This window comes from Esox lucius, chromosome 24 (genome assembly GCF_011004845.1).
Source record: "Esox lucius isolate fEsoLuc1 chromosome 24, fEsoLuc1.pri, whole genome shotgun sequence".
Classification (NCBI taxonomy): Eukaryota; Metazoa; Chordata; class Actinopteri; order Esociformes; family Esocidae; genus Esox; species Esox lucius.
In genome coordinates, this window is record NC_047592.1 from 13,057,687 (window position 1) to 13,076,351 (window position 18,665).

The following is an 18,665-nucleotide window of genomic DNA, read 5'->3' on the forward strand; positions in this document are numbered from 1 at the left end:
AGAAATTATCATATAGCTATAAAAATATTCCTTATGTTTTTCTCTTCATGTATTTCTTGTTTTTTTTAAGTATTTATTCTCCATTGTCAGTGTTTTTTTCTCTTGTCTTTTTTTTCTTAGTCTTTTTTCTTGAGTCTGTTTAGGAGCTCCTTTATACACAGAAGTGTATTATTCATTTGTTTATTAGGTCAAAATAATATTAGCTTGATAACAAATTATATCTTTAATTACAGTATATGTTAAACAAAACACGTCTGCTGTACAACAATGGTTTTTCGATTAAGTGAATCTCTCCCTTGTTTCATCAGACATGTTGGTGTTGTGCTTTGCGGTTTTACATGAAACCCTGTTCAAGATAATTGTTACTTTATCAGTGGCCAGTCAGTGTGGAGGGAATGTAAAAAAAAAGTAGTAACTTCTTAAAATGCTAATGTGGCCTTTTGGCATTTAGCAGAACTCTAGAGGATACTTGAAGCATGCAGACACGGACTGTCGTCAGTGCTTGCTGTCGTTAGCACCGCTCACGCCTCTCGGCACACCTTGTGGTCTTGGCAACCAAGAATCAAATTATAGTCCTTGCACAAATGGACCTCCTATTGTGTGAGTCTCCCACAGTAACAAACCATGTCTCTCTCTCTCTCTCTCTCTCTCTCTCTCTCTCTCCCCCTCTCTCTCCCCCTCTTTCTCTCTCTCCCCCCCCCCTCTCTCTCTCTCTCCCTCTCCGTCTCTCTCTCACAGTATGTTCAGCCCTATAACACACAGTATGTTCAGCCCTATAACACACAGTATATTCAGCCCTATAACACACAGTATATTCAGCTCTATAACACACAGTATATTCAGCCCTTTAACACACAGTATGTTCTGCCCTATAACACACAGTATATTCAGCCCTATAACACACAGTATATTCAGCCCTATAACACACAGTATATTCAGCCCTATAACACACAGTATATTCAGCTCTATAACACAGTATATTCAGCCCTATAACACACAGTATATTCAGCTCTATAACACACAGTATATTCAGCTCTATAACACACAGTATGTTCAGCCCTATAACACACAGTATATTCAGCCCTATAACACACAGTATATTCAGCCCTATAGCATAAGCCTACGTAAAAATTTCTGTATGAGATTTAGATTTCTTCGGCTCCATGTAGCCACTCTGTAGGTTTTCAATTTGGGAGATACTGCAGGTAAGGCTGCACCAAATAACCTCAAATCAAGTGGAACTAAAGTATTTGAAAAACGAACACTAGTTCGACCTCAAAATCATGTATGTTTTTCTATACTACGCATTGGGATATAAGCAGGTGTCTAATTAGTCAGGTGATGTACGTATTTGCTGGTGTTGTTTAATGGTGGAAAATTGCAGATTGCGCGTATGCCCACATTTGGTGTGTGTGTTTGCTGGTGTGGCAAAACACGGCAGAGTACCTCCGTCAACCCACTGCCAACGGAAGGCCATTCCAAACGATTGGCAGTGCTTAAAGGCCTTGGCAAAAGGGCACGTTTGGGCACTCTCTCCCAGCTCTACTAGCACGCTGTGCCATGTTGCCACCCCACCGTCACATGTTCTCTGTAGCCCCTCCAGCAGGCTCGTTCAGCCGCGCCGCCGCGCCAACGCACGGTGCCAAAGGGCAGCGACCGGATGGAGTGCATGAGGCGCGGAGCTTGGGTCCAAAAAGAGGCTTTCGCTTTAAAATCCCGTTCTCCCCAGGCAATTTTAATCCTGGGCCTCTGTTTGAATAACTAGGGTTGCAGTTAGTGTTTAAGACTATTAATGTAAGACTATTAAAGGCTCTTTCAATTAACAAAAACAACATGTGTTGAAGCTAGAGTCACTAACGACAGCAAGTTAATAGCTCAAGATATTGTTTCTTTCTAAATAATCTTAACACTCATGTTCTCTGAAATTGACTAGAGACCCCATCCATGTTATTGCAATCTAAATATTACCACATCTGCATTAATTGTCATTTTTTAACAGATTAAATAAACCAAAACACATGTTATTGTTACCTTCAGCAGATTTCCAAGAGGTGTATATCCATCAGAAAATGTATGAACAAACAGGGTCTCTAGCAGGTGTTTGATGTAATGCAGGGAGTGGCAGAAGCAGGCCAAGCTGTGAAAGACAGCAGAAGAAACAAACACAAAGGTCATTCCTCAGAGGGTATGGCCTTCACCTGCTTCCCTATCCTTCTGTAGTGTGTGTGTGTGTGTGTGTGTGTGTGTGTGTGTGTGTGTGTGTGTGTGTGTGTGTGCGCGCGCTAGTGTGATCCTGGTTTTACTGTACATGTGGGGACCTGAGGTGATCATAAAGATAGTAAAACATGACCTTTTCAGACATTCCCCACAAAGAAACATTGCAGTGTCTGGTTAGGTTAAGGGAAAAATGTACAATTGGGGTCAGTGTGTGTGTGTGTGTGTGTGTGGCAGTTGTTCATTCGCATAATCTCACAAAATAAATAATTTGTTCATAATCTAAATAAACTATGTTTTTATTAGCGAAACTCTGATCTTTTTGTCCTCTTACTACATTTCAAACATAATTGGTTCCTTTGTAGCCTGTAGATATGTTTTAATACTCACTGTACCACCTGATGGTAATGTGGTCTGATTGAGTTGTCATATACGCCTGCCAGTCGGAAATAAAACAGAAGGTATATAAAGAGGGGTCCGACATACTGAGACAGAAACACCTGGGAAGGAAGCACAGATATTTCTTCTCATGTTTACAGGAACAGATATCTGATGAGAAATATTATTTGAAGAAGGATAAGATATACATGGATGAAATTGAACACTGTGGAACTTCTGCAGATACATAAATTCTATAAATAGAGCAAATGTAATTCCTTATTTTACATGTCAGAGTTTTGTTTGCTCTGTTTCCATCTGAATGCCTTACTCAATTTTGGGGCCGTCTGAAATTTCCCTTGGTTTCTGTAGTACTTACAGTGAGCAGCAATAAGGCTGGGATCTATTCAAACCAACTATACCAACATTTACAGTGTCTTAATTTACATGATGTATCCAGTGCCTACAGTTGAAACCATACAATGTACTTGCAGAAGACGGTTTCAATGGTAGTTACCGTAGGATTTCCTACAGACCTCAAAATCAGTCTGAGAGTTAATCTGACCAATGGAAAATAGCTAATAGAACAATATTGTGGGATGGATAAAAATGAGCCCCAACTCCCTGCTGTTCCAATGTTTTGAGAGAGACATCATTATTTTTTCTCAGTTATTCTGGTATTTACCGTGATCCAGCCAACCTGCCGACCCAGGTCAGTGAAATGCACTGAGAGCAGAGAAGAGGAGGCGATGGTCCTCAGCTCACAGTTATCTCTCAGGAAAGCCCCATCTGGAGAAAGACAGAGAACACACACAAAAATAAGCGAGAACAAATATGGACTGCCTGAATCCACACACCACAAACATTTGGCCTTTCGTTGTTCCTAACCCAACCTTTAGCAACACATGATTTGAGGCCACAGGAGGTACGGGGCAGCTAGCGATGCTGACTTCCGGCAGCAACATGATGCATGTTGATTCCTTCATGATATTGAAGGAAGTTAAAATTGAGACTTTTAATAATAAAAGGTTTTTAATAATCCTGAACTATAAATCTATAAAATCTCAGAAGACATTGAGCATTAAGTAATCTCTTAACAATACATATATTTGTCTCCAACATTTTATAGGAGGTCAATGTGTTTTTTATATTTTTATTTCAGAATGGATTTTCCAACAAAAACACGAAAGACATGAAAAATATAATAACTTCCAAACAAGAAAAAAAAAAAATGGAATGGACAATAACAAAGTAATATAACATAATGACATACATCCCAAGAACAATAAAACACATTGAAAACAACAGAGATAAAGGACAGAAATATAATGCAATATAAAATAAAATTATTATAGTATTTAAAAGTTACACCGCATTAGAAACTGACCCGCTCGAAGGTTGAATTCACCAAGCCATAAAGGGGTCTATATTATATTCAGTATAGTCTAATTTCCCAGGAAGTAAGTTAGATACTTTCAATTAGCCAGCTGCTCCATAGCCATTGGCCCAATCGTCAGGAGGCGGAGAGTTTTATATCTAAGGAGAGAGTGTTTAGCTGTTGTAAAGGCTAGAATTAGCCATCTTTTAAAGGAAAGGATCCTAGAGATATTTAATCATGTGCTAATGATTTTACAGAAGTGTACACGTCTGCGTTTATGATAGTGTATCCTACTTAAAAACTCCTTGCAGTCGATGTTCAATGTATTTATAGTGTGTTTAAATGGGTGAACCTGCGTGCTGTCAAATGACAGGAGACGCAGTATTAATGTCCCAAATCAGAAGGATGTTTTCAACCCATAGTCACAGCAGGAGTGTCTGGCAAATGTTGGAAATATGCAACTTCATTTCAGATCCCCTGTGGTAACTATAAAATTACTTTGTCTTAGCTGTTCTTTAAATGGAACTAATGCATCCTTCGGAAGAGCAGAAGCTTATTTTCTCTTACTGTATTACTGAGCTTGATGGAGTAATGGAGGACATTCATCTATGGTGTGTCCTTATCCACAGTTCTTCTTTAATGCTGAGGGCCAAGCAGAGATGCACCAGGTCCCAACTTTCAATTCTGAGGGCCGACACTTAAACTGAAAGGGCACTTAATTTCAGTGCATTTAGAGAGGTTCCTGACACCCATCTCTGCTTTTCAAAAACTAATTGAAATAGCCCACCCGACAGAAAGATGTCTTTCAAAACCTAATATGATTGTCAGGGACACAAACATTTTGTCTCAGAATTTAATCAACCTTTCCTGCTACTCCAATATCCTGACCAAATGACAGGCTTTTCCTGTTGAAGAAGAAAATAAGAAAAATAAAAAGGGGCAAGGGGTGATGACTCGTTTCCTGTACGATAACTGCGGATGACCCCGGAGCTGTAATCCCAATATTATCTGGAGGGCATGCTTAATAGCCTCCCACTCATGCCACCCAGAATGCATCAATTGTCTATCCATCGTTGGTCTCCTTGAGAGAGATTATTTTGTGTGGCTTGAGATCATCTTCCCTCAGCTATTGTTGGATATAGGGGACATCTGGGATGACATTTGTGAGCAGCTGCAAGGGCAATGTTATGCTTGCCCTCATCCTCCCCTGCCATATTTCCTCCATCAGAATAACCGCGGCATTGAGGTTTTTAGGGAGAGATCCGACCCCAGGGCTGGCCTCGTCCTCCAAACCAATCTGTTTCGGAGCCAACGCACTCCCGCGCACGCACCGTCCGCCACGCCATATGGGCACACGCTGCTTAATGAGGGTCACTCCGGTGCCAGGCCGGTGAATGATTGACAGAGGACAGGTGCATTGAGTGGCGGGTCGTCAATCGTACAGCGGTACGGAGACGACGGAGAGTCGCCGGAGCCGCCCGAGACCCAGGAGGTTTTTTTCTGGCGTGCGGTGGAGGGCGTCACAACGCTTGACCCTCCGTCACCCCCCCCCCCCGGAGTACCGGAGTGTCCTGCCAAAATTACTATGATCGTGGAGAGCATTTGAGGTCGATGCGGAAAGTTTGCCTCGGAAGATTGGAGTTCTGTAGATTCTGTCAGATTACCGCCACTGAGGTCTTGTCTTAACTGATCTAGTTTGAAAGCCCTTGTCATGAAAACTCAATGTGATTGTGCTGTGTGACCTTCCTGTCTGGATGCCTTAATGGATCTTATGGTCTGAAACCATATAAAGATATCGAGTTATATCCCTCTGTCTCACTCCCTAAGAGTTTATTTATTGGTTATGTGGATCACAGATGACTCCCGCCAAAGCAGCTGTTCCCCTCTCTTGGGTTCCACAGAAAACTTTCTGGGGGGAGATGAACGATGGCAGCCCAATTATTAGATGATGCAGAACACAGTTGATTAAAAATCAGGTAGCCTCCATGAACCTGTAGATTCTAGCGGGACTTTTTTAACAGCTTCATTGGAGATGAATCAACGAAGCCAAACTTATTTTAATGTAGGGAAAAGAGGCGGCCTGGGGGAATGGGGCGTGTAAGCCTGAACAGGACGGGACCGAATTCAAGAAAATCTGAACTTTCAGGGGGGCCCTGAATGGCAGAGCAGTAAAGTCACTGCCTTGCAGTTAGCTGCGTCACAAGATTCAAATCCTGTTTGCAGATTTTCCCAGGGCACCAGTGAGCTCAAAGTAGAGGGCCAGATTGAGTATTACCTCTGGTGTGTAAAAATTCTAGCCTAAACTTAGCGGCATGATAGGAACCAGAACAGCAATGGATGATCCTCGGAAGAGGCAGGGAGTTGCTGCGATATCACAAATTGGATACCATGGAATTGAAAAGAAAAATGGGGTAAAAAATTTTTTTTACGTATTAAAAGCTAACTTCTCTGTAACAGCTTCCAGTAGCAATTATCGAGGGGGACACCAAAAGTTGTGCTGTAATACTGTTTTAGTTTGCCTCATCGGTTGTCTCACTACTACATCTCCGCAAATTCAGCTATTGTGTGTGAACCCTACCAGCATATAAAACACATTTACTAGATTAACCTCACAATAGCTACGTGCATTGAGTGCCCTTTCCAAAGGTAGGCACAAACGCGATCCCCTTGCCAGCTAAGGAACACTACATTGCACTGTAAGCTTCTCTCATTAACTGCAAACACTGGTTGATTTTACTGTAGCTAGCTAGCAAACTTAACTAACCGTTAGCTAACAAAGTGTGACTTGTAAGGCTAGGTGTTTTGTAAAAGCACTCTGTGACATCGGCTGATGTAAAAAGGGCTTTATAAATACATTTGATTGATTGATTGATTGATTCAATGTAGTGAAAATGAAGGCTGGTGACGGTTATGTGTTTTATTGTACTGAGTGTTAGAAGTAAAGAAATGTATAACATATCCTCTGTTTGACCTACTTACCGAAAGTCAGCCACCAACAACCACGCAAGCACTTTACCTGCCCGGGGTGCCGCTGCTCAGGGCTGGGGGGGGGGGGGGGGGGGCAGTGGATCAAACCACTGTGAGGCGAATGGCGGGCGTCACAATCCTTTGAAACTTCAAAACGCGCTATTAAGCCTCGATAATCAGCATAGGTGTTTTCATTGCGTCATATTAATATTACTGAAATTACACAGTTATGCTTACAGTGATATATGGGGGGGGGGTTGAATTTTAGTGTTGCATTAAGACTATGACTGGACTTTTGACTGAAAGGGCCTCACCCGCAGCAGGCTCCATCAATGCAGGCCGTTCCCCCTCTGCTGAACAAAACCCTAAAATAGTCAATTGAATGCGTCTTTCAATTTTACAGTTGAAAGACAACCTTGCCAATAGTACTTTAAAATATGTACTGTAGTTTTAATAGGCTATAGAATTGGACATGGAATTGTAAATGTTTTATTTTTCTGTGAATCTCAGGCAGTAGGCTGTCGTAGCAGCAACTTCTTCATGTTTCAGTAAACACATTTGAAGGCCAAAGTTGTGGAAAGCAATAAAGGGCCCTGTGTGAAAAGGTTTGGGACTAATCTAACTTGTGGCTTTGTGCCTATCAGTGCATTTGAGAAGACTAAATCTCTTCTGTTTTTTTTTTTTTTTTACAATGAACAGCTCATAAAGGCTTTGGAATAACCTCCCAATAAGGCCAACAAAAACTAAGTTATGTGTACACTTATGCTTGGACACTTGCAGTGCATTCATCTTACTCTGTAAAGTGTCAAAGAGAGATGATTAGAGTCATAGGCAAAATTCGTGTTATTTGAAGAAAGACGACGGTGATGGTTTTTGTTGGTGGGGTATGGTGAGAGGTTTGCATTGTGACGTCAATCATAAAGGTTGAGATAAAATAAATATGAAGTTTATTATTAAGGCTATATGGAGCCTTAAAAGTTATACTTTATAGTGGGGCGATATATTCTTTGTTTGCATATGTACTCCTACATTGTCTGCCACTGTAATATTGGACAGTAGTAAAACTATGGCATATTGCCCTAGTCTCTTTGTGGTTCATAATTACTATGTTGTGCGTTCTTTTTCCACAGCTGGGTTTTCCTTTCATTACTGTTCTATGACAAACCATGAGGGTGCTAATGATATGATATTTAGGATTCTTCCAGCAATTTTCTCATTCCAATAGGTGGGTGCATACATGGTCCAGGAGTAGGTCTTCTATTGTTTCCCTCAGTGCTTATTTTATTACATTTATTAAGCAGTATGTTTATGTGTGTGTTAGTGTGTGTGTGTGTGTGCGCGCGGGCGTGCGTGCGAATGTGTGCATTCCTGCACGTGTGTGCAATTGTTTTAATTTTCCTCTCGATCTCTTCCAAGAACGGAAAGAAAAACAGCTTGAGAAGCAGCGCAGTAATCCACAGCTTGGCTGAAACGTACATACATCTTCAAGATGAATGGGGATTTGAGTTTAGAGTTCAGAAACATGTCAGCAATTCAGGCATCTGTTGGGGCACCACATGGGCCCACCTTGCTAATGAGCATGATGGACCCTTTTAATAACGTTGCTTATGTATCCTGCATCACTACAGTGAGATGCCCCAAGACATGTCCCTGGATGGCAGTAATTAGCTGTTTCGTTTGTGCGAAGCCAACTTAGTTCACAGCGTAGGGAGAATGAAAGAAGCACACAAAGGGTTTCACCTAGCGTTTACTTGGCACTCAATAGGAAAACGTCTGTTAATGGGTCTTTTTCCAGGGGAAAACAAACCTAAAAGCCACAAAGCAAAATTAAAAAGTATGAAAATAAATTAATTAAATGTATTTGTCACTCAATGTCGTAATGTTGTATTTTGCAGTGTTTTTTTTTTTTCTTCCTTGGCGTGTTTTGATATCTTGAATTCCTTTTCCTAATGTGTCAATCAGTGTTTCATCCATGCTTACGTACCTCTTAAAAACAAATCCTTTCAACCGGTATTCCAGGAGTACTTACTGGGAGTAAGTCGAAGTCCGGTTCTTGATGGGTGTCTGGCAGGGCCTGGACACACAGTAGAAACATTGATTTCAGTTCCTGCTCAGTTTCAAGTAACAAACAACCTATGAACAAAAGTCCAAGAAATCTAATCCAACATCTCCATTACTCCAATATTTCAATCTTCCAACGCGCTGAGAAGTAATAACACAAGCCTAAATGTTGCTATCGGCATCTTTTGCATTGGACATTTTATGGATTGGCAAATCAATGTTCGTGTTCTGATTGGTGCTCTACCTTCTTCTTAATAACCCATATCCGTTAGAACAAGAACAAAGCAGTTGTTTTGACATGTTTACAGAATAAGATTAAATGGATGGATGACCCTATGTCTACTGTAATGGATGAAACAAAATGAATGTTATTCTCCTGTACGAGTAAAACCCCATCAATAGTTGGCTCATAATTGTCAACCAAGCACAGAATGAGAGACTAATAAAGTGGATACCTAAAAAGATAAAGAGTTGGGGAAATCGATAGCAAACGCGGCCAGGAAAATTACACTGCATCAGAAATAGGTTTTTCTTCACTTTTGAGGTTTTGCAGATGCATTTAATGTTGACTGGACCATGTGAGGTACCTAATGTTTAGAGTGCTCGGCAAGTAACTGGAAAGACACAGGTTAAAATCCCTTAGCCAAGGTAAAAATATGTTGTCGTGCCGTGGAGCAAGGATCTTAACTCACAATGTTCCTTTTAGTTGCTCTGGATAAGAGGGTTAGTTAAATGACTCCAAAGTCAATTACAGTTGTGCTCATAAGTTTGCATACCCTGGCAGAAATTGGGAAATTCATATTCATATGGTCATATGAAGCCATTTATTAAAAACATAGTTGTTTGGCTCATTTTGAAATCATAAAGATAACAGAAATCACCCAAATGTCCCTGATCAAAAGTTTACATACCCTTGAATGTTTGGCCTTGTTATAGACACACAAGGTGACACACACAGGTGAAAATGGCAATTAAAGGTGAATTTTCCAAACCTGTGGCTTATTAAATTGCAATTAGTGTCTGTCTATAAATAGTCAATGAGTTCGTAGTTCTCACGTGGATGCACTGAGCAGGCTAGATACTGAGCCATGGGGAGCAGAGAAGAACTGTCAAACGACCTGCGTAATAAGGTAATGGAACTTTATAAAGATGGAAAATGATTCAAAAAGCCATGCAAATGCCAGTCAGTACTGTTGAATCATTCAATAAGAAGTGGAATATTCTGGGATCTCTTAATACCAAACCAATGTCAGGTAGACCAAGAAAGATTTCAGCCAAAACGACCAGAAGTATTGTTCGGGATACAAAGAAAAACCCACAGGTAACCTCAGGAAAAATAAAGGCTCTGGAAAAAGACAGTGTGGTTGTTTCAATGAGCACAATATGACGATCCATGAACAAAAATTAGCTGCATGGTCGAGTGGCCAGAAAGATGCCTTTAGTGCACCAATGTCACAAGAAAGCCTGGTTATAATATGCCAGACAACACCTTGACACGCCTCCCAGCTTCTGGCACACTGTAATTTGGAGTGATGAGACCAAAATAGAGCTTTATGGTCACAACCATAAGCACTATGTTTGGAGAGGGGTCAACAAGGCCTATAGTGAACAGAATACTATCCCCACTGTGAAGCATGGTGGAAGCTGGCTTGCGTTTTGGGGGTGTGTGAGCTCTAAAGGCACAGGAGAATCTTGTGAAAATTGATGGCAAGATGAATGCAGCATGTTATTAGAAAATACTAGAAGACAATTTGCATTCTTCAGCACAAAAGCTGCACATGGGATGCTCTTGGACTTTCCAGCACGACAATGACCCTAAGCACAAGGCACAGTTCACCCTCCAGTGGTTACAGCAGAAAAAGGTGAAGGTTCTGGAGTGGCCATCACAGTCTCCTGACCTTAATATCATCAAGCCACTCTGGGGAGATCTCAAATGTGTGGTTCATGCAAGACGACCAAAGACTTTGCATGACCTGGAGGCATTTTGCCAAGACGAATGGGCAGCTGTACCACCTGCAAGAATTCAGGGCCTCATAGACAACTATAACAAAAGACTGCATGGTGTCATTGATGCTAAAGGGGGCAATACAAAGTATTAAGAACTAAGGGTATGCAGACTTTTGAACAGGGGTCAGTTCATTTTCTTCTTTCTTGCCATGTTTTGTTTTATGATCGGGCCATTCTGTTATGACCTACAGTTGAATGTGAATCCCATAAGAAATAAAGATGTCTTTTGCCTGCTCACTCACGTTTTCTTTACAAATGGTACATATATTATCAATTGTCCATGGGTATGCAAACTATTGAACTGTAAGTAATGTTCATCCACTAGTGCATTCCTTCTTTTTAGCAGATCAACCACAATTTAGTGTACATTGAGATCAGGGTCACAGCCAGGGATCAGCCATAGTAGACAGCAACCCTGGAAGAATTAGCATTAACAGCCTTTCTGAAGGGCTGAACGATAGACATTTAAGCTCGGGGATTTGATCCAGCAACCTTTTGGATTTTGGCCCAGCACTCTCACCAGGCAACCTGCCGGATCTGATGCAGTAAGCTAGCAACACCTCAGGAAACATTCATCCCCATCAAGAGGAACACTGTCAGTCAGGTCTCTCGGATCGGGAAATGGGATTCATGGCTCCCTTCTTGCTACCAGACTTTACTGACATAGGACACATTCAGTCATATTCACCCAGTCGTCTCTCATAGCCCTGTATGAACAGCACAAAACAATTTGTGAATGAATACCATGATTTGACCTCCTTCCAAAGACATAGGAATGAAGTCCGATTGTGTTGCATAATGGGGGGGGGGGTTGTTCACCACCCCACATCTATGCCCCTCCCTCCTGTTTCCAGTTCATAGTTGTTTTGTAAATGCCAATAGTCTCAGAAAAGCAGGCTTGCCATTAGATGCAACCGCCACAAAGTTGTCCGCATGATTAGTGAGGTGAAAGAATGAGTGGTCTGCGTGAAACAACCAATCAGGTGAGGGAGTGTAACATGAAGGTGGGATCTGGCAATCGTGCATTTTACCTGATTAGTCAGGTAGGCAGCATTCTGACTTTGTGGCACAAGTTAAATTAAGGAGTACTGATCTGAAATGTTGGAGTTAAGTTTTTTCTCAGAATATTGATCTAAACATTCATTAATGGTATGGTTGTTACAAGAGAGATTATCTACAAATGTTGGTAATGTTATGGTTATTCCCAGATTAAGACACGTGACATTCTGCTTTTGGATTTATCCCTGTTGAAATGTGAGACAGTTTATGCATTTTCATGAAGCTACAGTAGCATAGTCTCACTCTCAATTGAACACAAAGCCATTAATGTCAATACCCCTCATCAAAAAAGAAAATATTCAAACAACAAGGTACATCCATCAATTAATTCCGAAGAGAGAAACAAGCGTTAGCTGACCTTTATGCCTGTGGAAACCCTATTCTGTTCTGGACAACAAATCCCATTGTTGGGAAGGAGACATGAGGATCTCAGTCATTAGAGCCAATATCACTGATGTCAGTGGACAAAGTGAGAGACAGATAATTAGACCACTTGCTAGGAGAGCAAAGTTCGGTCCCCACAAATCTGCCCCCCCCAGCACCATCACCACCACAAACATTTCCTGACTGCCTATGGGGAAATTAACTTTATTCTGGCTACAGGGGTTTCCATAGAAACGTCAGCCATAACACTTCGGCTTTCTAGTCTGTCCGGGAAGAAAGAGAAGAAAGGGAAGAGGGGGGAGGGGGGGGAGTGGTAAGGAGGGGAAGTAAGTGAAGGAGGAGAGGGAGGAGCAGATAAAGGAAGAGGAGGTAGAGAAGGGGGAGGAGAACGAGAACAAGGAAGAGGAGAAGGGGGGGGCGGAGGAGTAAAAGGAGAGGAAAGGGGACGAGTAGTGAGTGGAGAAGGTGGTGTCATAGGTCAAACCAAACAGAGGCGTCATAAGAGACGTTGTCTAGAGCACAAGTCTATTGCCTTGTTTCTATATCCACATGAATCTCCATGTGCTGTTTAGCTGCTGAAGGCTGAGACTAGATCTATCAGCAAATCGTGCAACACTATTGATCGTCCTGGATGTGGTGACATGCTGCCATCACTCGTCAATACACTAATGATTGTTGATGCAAGTTCCCCTCTGATAAAGCTATTGTGGCTTACATCTAGCATCAGAAAATTGCTCAGCTCCGACGTAGCTTTGGGTTGAATCCCTACTGCGTGGAAATAGCATAGGGTGAATGTGTATCGTTACGGTAATCAATTTAAGGTGGACATTAATCTATAGGATAAAAGTTCTCCAATTCTGGAAGGAGACGATCGTAAGTTGTGGGGAGAAAAAGCTTGACGGAAGCACCATTTGTATGGATACTGTTGTACTGCCACCTAGTGGGATTTAATATCATTTCAGTTTCAATGAAAGAAACAGACTATATCACAACTGGTAGATACAGTTGTGCTCATAAGTTTGCATACTTTGGCAGATATTGTGAAACCTTGGCATTCATTTTGAAAATACGACTGATCATGCAAAGAAAACTGTCTTTTATTTAAGGATAGTGATCATATGAAGCCATTTATTATCACATAGTTTTTTCTCCTTTTGAAATCATAATAAAAACAGATATCACCCAAATGGCCCTGATCAAAAGTTTACATACCCTTGAATGTTTGGTCTTGTTACAGACACACAGGTGAAAATCTGTGGCTTTTTAACTTGCAATTAGTGTCTGTTTATAAATAGTCAATGAGTTTGTTAACTCTCACGTGGATGCACTGAGCAGGCTAGATACTGAGCCATGGGGATCAGAAAAGAACAGTCAAAAGACTTGTGTAACAAGGTAATGGAACTTTACAAAGATGGAAAAATATATAAAAATATATCCAAAGCCTTGCAAATGCTAGTCAGTACTTTTCAATCACTTATTAAGAAGTGGAAAATTTGTGAATCTCTTGATACCAAGCCAAGGTCAGGTAGACCAAGAAAGATTTCAGCCAAAACTGCCAGAAGAATTGGTCGGGATACAAAGAAAAACCCACAAGTAACCTAAGGAAAAATACAGGCTGTTCTGGAGAAATATGGTGTGGTTGTTTTAAGGAACACAATACAATGACACATGAAAAAAAATGAGCAACATGGTCGAGTTGCCAGAAAGGAGCCTTTACTGTGCCAATCCCACAAAAAAGCCTGGCAACAATATGCACACTGTAATTTGGAGTGACTAGACCAAAACGATAAATGATGGCAAAATGAATGCAGCATGTTATCAGAAAATACTGGCAGACAATTTGCATTCTTCTGCATGAAAAAAGTGCATGGGACGCTCTTGGACTTTCCAGTACGACAATGACCCTAAGCACAAGGCCTAGTTTACTCTCCAGTGGTTACAGCAGAAAGAGGCAATGCACAATATTAAGAACTAAGGGTATCCAGACTTTTGAACAGGGGTCAGTTCATTTTTTTCTAGGTTGCCATGTTTTGTTTTATGATTGTGCCATTCTGTTATGACCTACATTTGAATGTGAATCCCAGAAGAAATAAAATACATATGTTTTGCCTGCTCACTCATGTTTTCTTTACAAATGGTACATATATTACCAATTCTCCAAGGGTATGCAAACTTTTGAGCAAGCTGTAGAATCATTAGAATTTTTTACATTCTGATTCATTACTGTTCCTTGAATCTACAAATAGTGTTACTGTGTGGTGGTGGTATGTGTCATCAAGTGTCTGGTGATATGTTGCCTAACAGAAAGTCCTCAGGGAAACTAAAGGCTTACAGAAACTCTGAGAAATTGGCTTTAGAGTCCTCAGGGAATAATATCCACCCTTGTGAATAATCGATGACCTTCAGCCAATCTCCCTACGTTTACATACAATGACAAGGTTAAAAAGACACTTCTGGACTTAGCTCCCACACCCACCTGTCTGAGGGATACTGTATTTGATTAAGGGCTCAGACATAAAGGAAACTGTTGCCCATTAAAGTTAAATACTTACATGTTTTATGAAATCGAATTTTCAGGTCAAGAACAGTTGCGGAAGGATGCACCTGTGGAAGAGAAGGAGATGAAAAGTGATTAAGTGACAACCTTCATTTATTGCTGCGAATACCAGAGGTCTCTGCAGTGATTTAAGGCTGTCGGAGCGCGTCCTAATTTTCAGTCTGGTTGACACACCAACGCTAGCGTGAATCGTGCTGTAGGCGCTGACAGGAGAGTTGCAGAGCTATCTCCTCCTGCCCCCTCCTCCTCTTCCTCCTCCTCCTCCCCTCTGCCTCTCTCAGCGACTGTCAGAAGCCCAGGGATTGAAGTTTGTCATGAAGGGGTAGGCTCGCACATCTCAGCTGAGTATCGGTGCCCTTTAGAAAAGTGTTCAGAGGAGAAGTGAGAAGAAACACGCGCGCGCCCTCCATCTGCGCACAGCTCGCCTAGGTACACACGCGCTACGTAGACGTGTGCGTGCACTCACTCAGGTGCACGGAGACCTTCACACTCCGTTACATTCATACACACTCCTGCGTAACACGCGCAGTCTGTGTTGTTATTGTCGGTCCCTTAAGGCAGAGCGGAGTCTACCCCAATCAGGGCTTTTTACCTGCACGTGCCTGTTAAGAGTTCAGATGCGAAGGTAGAGTTTTAAATGTCGCATTTGGCTCTCCGGCTCCAGGGGGAGAGGTGGGGAGTAGAATGGGACACATTAGGATCTGCTGATCCCTAGCCTGGGCACAGATGGCACGCTCTGACCCTTGGACGGGGAAACGAGCGGGCCGTGCCAAACAGCGTAGGGCACGGTGGCGTGGGTCGCATCGCTCAATCACACAAACCGCGGGCGTCAACCGGGCGAGCTGCTCCTAGCCACCCCATTGGCCCGGTTTGACTCTCACAGCGGGTCAGCGGCCAAAAAATAGGAGCAGACTCTTGGAGACCTGATACCTCTCTCATTCCTTTCATTCAAAGACTAGCAGCGAGGGATGAAACAGTATTTACTATAATTGAAGGGACAAACTACCTTTTAGTGTTTAGACTTGGAGTCAACTGATGTTCCGTTAGAAGTGGTGTGAGAAAGAGGAAGCTTAGTTGTGACTAGCTTGTTAGTAAGCAAAAAAAAAAAAAGCACTCTTAGCAGAATGTAATCCTGCAACTCTCTTAAACTCTCAACTTTTCCAGCAAAGTTAGAATATGTGCAATATGCTTATCGTCGCGGTAGGAGTGTCACAAGGCAGTCAACTCTAGTGATGCCTTCTATTTATAACTACCCATATTGCTTCTTCCATTTAAACCGCTGTGGTATTTAATTTGTAGCAGTAGTGAGGCAGTGTACACCTCTCATGTGACCTGTGTTTTATCAACCACAAATATGAATGAAATGAGTAACAGTCGGGAAACACAATGGAAATATTAGGTTCATAAAAAGTAAACAAGGCACTCCACTCATTTTTGTGAACTTAACTGAGTGGGGGCTAAATCTTTGTGAATTATTAAAGTAAAGAAAAAAAATAGGCAGCACTCCGGTTATTTAAGTGCAGTATATGCGTTTATAGACATGCTGTTTGCAACACTTCTTCAGCATTCATGTAAGACAATGGGAACGGTTTTATAAAATAATGGCAAAGGCTTTACCGTAGTCTTAAACACACACTATAGAAGGGCTTGGAACCAAAATGTTTCTGTGACAACAAAGTCTATGAAGTATATGAGCTGAGTGCTGTCCTGTTTTTGCTTTGTGTACTAGTTTCACATGTTCTAAGTTGGCAAATGAAGCATAATAGCATTTCAGTCCACAGCACCCAACATTAGCATACCAAATGCATGGGCCTTTTAGAAAAAAAAAAAGAAGGTCATAGCACAGTCATGGCACACACACACACACATCTATGCATTTAGATACAAACCATTCGATGAGTTTCAAGAGACAATATTTGATTACTGTACAACCTCAAAGAAAGCACATTCACACATGTAAATGCTCTGAATCTTCCCTCCGCTTTGAAAGGAATGGAGGGTAGTCAGCCTTTCCCTTATGCATCGCAGCATATTGACATTATGTAAGTATTTAATCACAAGATGAGTAGAATGTAAGATCCTTCTTGACTTTCTTGTTCAACTTCTGAGACAAATCATTGATATGCCTCGATTGCCATAATTCATAAGGCTCGGTTGCTTGCATTATTTCCCTCGTGTATATGATCGTTTTGAATCAGGGATTAACTGTAACACTCATCACACAAACCATATACTGTGAATCAGGAATATACTGTAACACTCATCACACAAACTGTTTACTGGGAATCAGGAATTGACTGTAACACTCATCATAACACTAAGTGGCAACATTTACTGTTGTGCAGTAACATTTGAAATAAATATACTTCATGTGTGACCTGTGCAAGCCTAATTAACCAACTTTATTCAAAATGAAAGCTGAATCTAAGGATTACGGAATTAAACAGAATATGCAAAGATACAAATCAGCAAGTCCACAAAACAAGGGGACTGGCAAATGCTGATGTAAAGACAGCCACTCCTCTTGTAAGAGAACTGACAATATTGGGGTTAGAGAGAGTGGGTTTAAATTGTTTGATGGTCGTATGCATCGGATAATCAGACTACATAACATCCCAGTGCTAGGGGCATGCTTGTGTGAGCGTGTTTAAGCCCAGTTGAGCAGTATCGTGTTAGCGGTCAGACCGTCCCACCTACACAGTTCTGCAAGCAAGAATTTTGGCAGATAGAAACTGACCCTCTTAATGATAGACCCTATGCTTTAAAACAGTCTCTCTATGACCGACGGCAGGCGAATGAACAGCGAACGGGTGAGGTGAGGAGGGTCCTTGGTAACGCCGCAGGCTTCGTCTGACATCATCTCAGAAAGAGACGTCTGGAGCAGGTGGGAGCGCGGCCCGATTGGTGGGCTCGCCCGTCTTCCCCTACCTCTGGGTGTCCTCTGGGTGGCGCGAGCACATCTGCTGAAAGGCTCTGTCCGCTACCGACGGGCACACAAAGCCCGTGTGTTCAATACCTGTTCAATTCCACCACGTACACAAACTTCAGCACTTCCGTGTACATCAAAACTTTCCGCATATACACTCAAAACGCTGTACCTTCGGTCCAGGGCTGGTTGTGCTAAGCCCCGAATGTATTGTGATCCTAGCCACGCCTCTGACACAAACCATGACGTAGCCTATCAGGATGTTACCAATAGTGGAACGGTGGTATGTGGAAAGTGGCCCAGGGTGGCAGGCCGAACTGTTCCCAGTTACTCACTGCTGACTGTTTCCAATGCAGCTCCGTTAATGTTGTTCTGGGTGTGACTTTGAGCGTTTCAAGCTTGAATCTGTATTTACTTTTTGTATCTTCAAGGAATTTGAGGACATTTTATTTACCTGGTACACGTCCCTTATCTCAAAGTCTTCGGGGTGCTTTGTGGTGAAATTCAGCAGTACAGGCTTTCAGTAAGATCTGCGCTTTTCCATTTATCTGAGGGCTTTGGCTAGGATATATGCAGATTGGTTCTATGGGAACGTCATCCACACATGAAGCTGGTGACTGCTGATGTGCTATGTAGCTACCTGTTGTCTCCAGGGTGAAAACATTTTTGTTGTCTCCTGGATGGACATTCAGTCTGTGTTCTCAAAATCACACAACACACAGGGAAACATGACT

At 41.9% G+C, this 18,665-nt stretch overlaps 1 protein-coding gene across 3 annotated transcripts in view; it reads right to left on the reverse strand.

The window, feature by feature from the left end:
* The window catches only part of LOC105020627 (trans-2,3-enoyl-CoA reductase-like), a 46,050-nt gene that overhangs the window by 15,128 nt on the left and 12,257 nt on the right, over window positions 1-18,665 (reverse strand). For all 3 annotated transcript variants that reach the window (XM_020043477.3, XM_020043476.3, XM_020043475.3), the window contains exons 2-6: window positions 15,001-15,052; window positions 8,967-9,011; window positions 3,278-3,381; window positions 2,605-2,714; window positions 2,032-2,137 (exon numbers count right to left, since the gene is read on the reverse strand). In XM_020043477.3, the coding sequence (XP_019899036.1) occupies window positions 2,032-2,137; window positions 2,605-2,714; window positions 3,278-3,381; window positions 8,967-9,011; window positions 15,001-15,052 (417 nt within the window). The remainder of the gene's footprint in view (window positions 1-2,031; window positions 2,138-2,604; window positions 2,715-3,277; window positions 3,382-8,966; window positions 9,012-15,000; window positions 15,053-18,665) is intronic.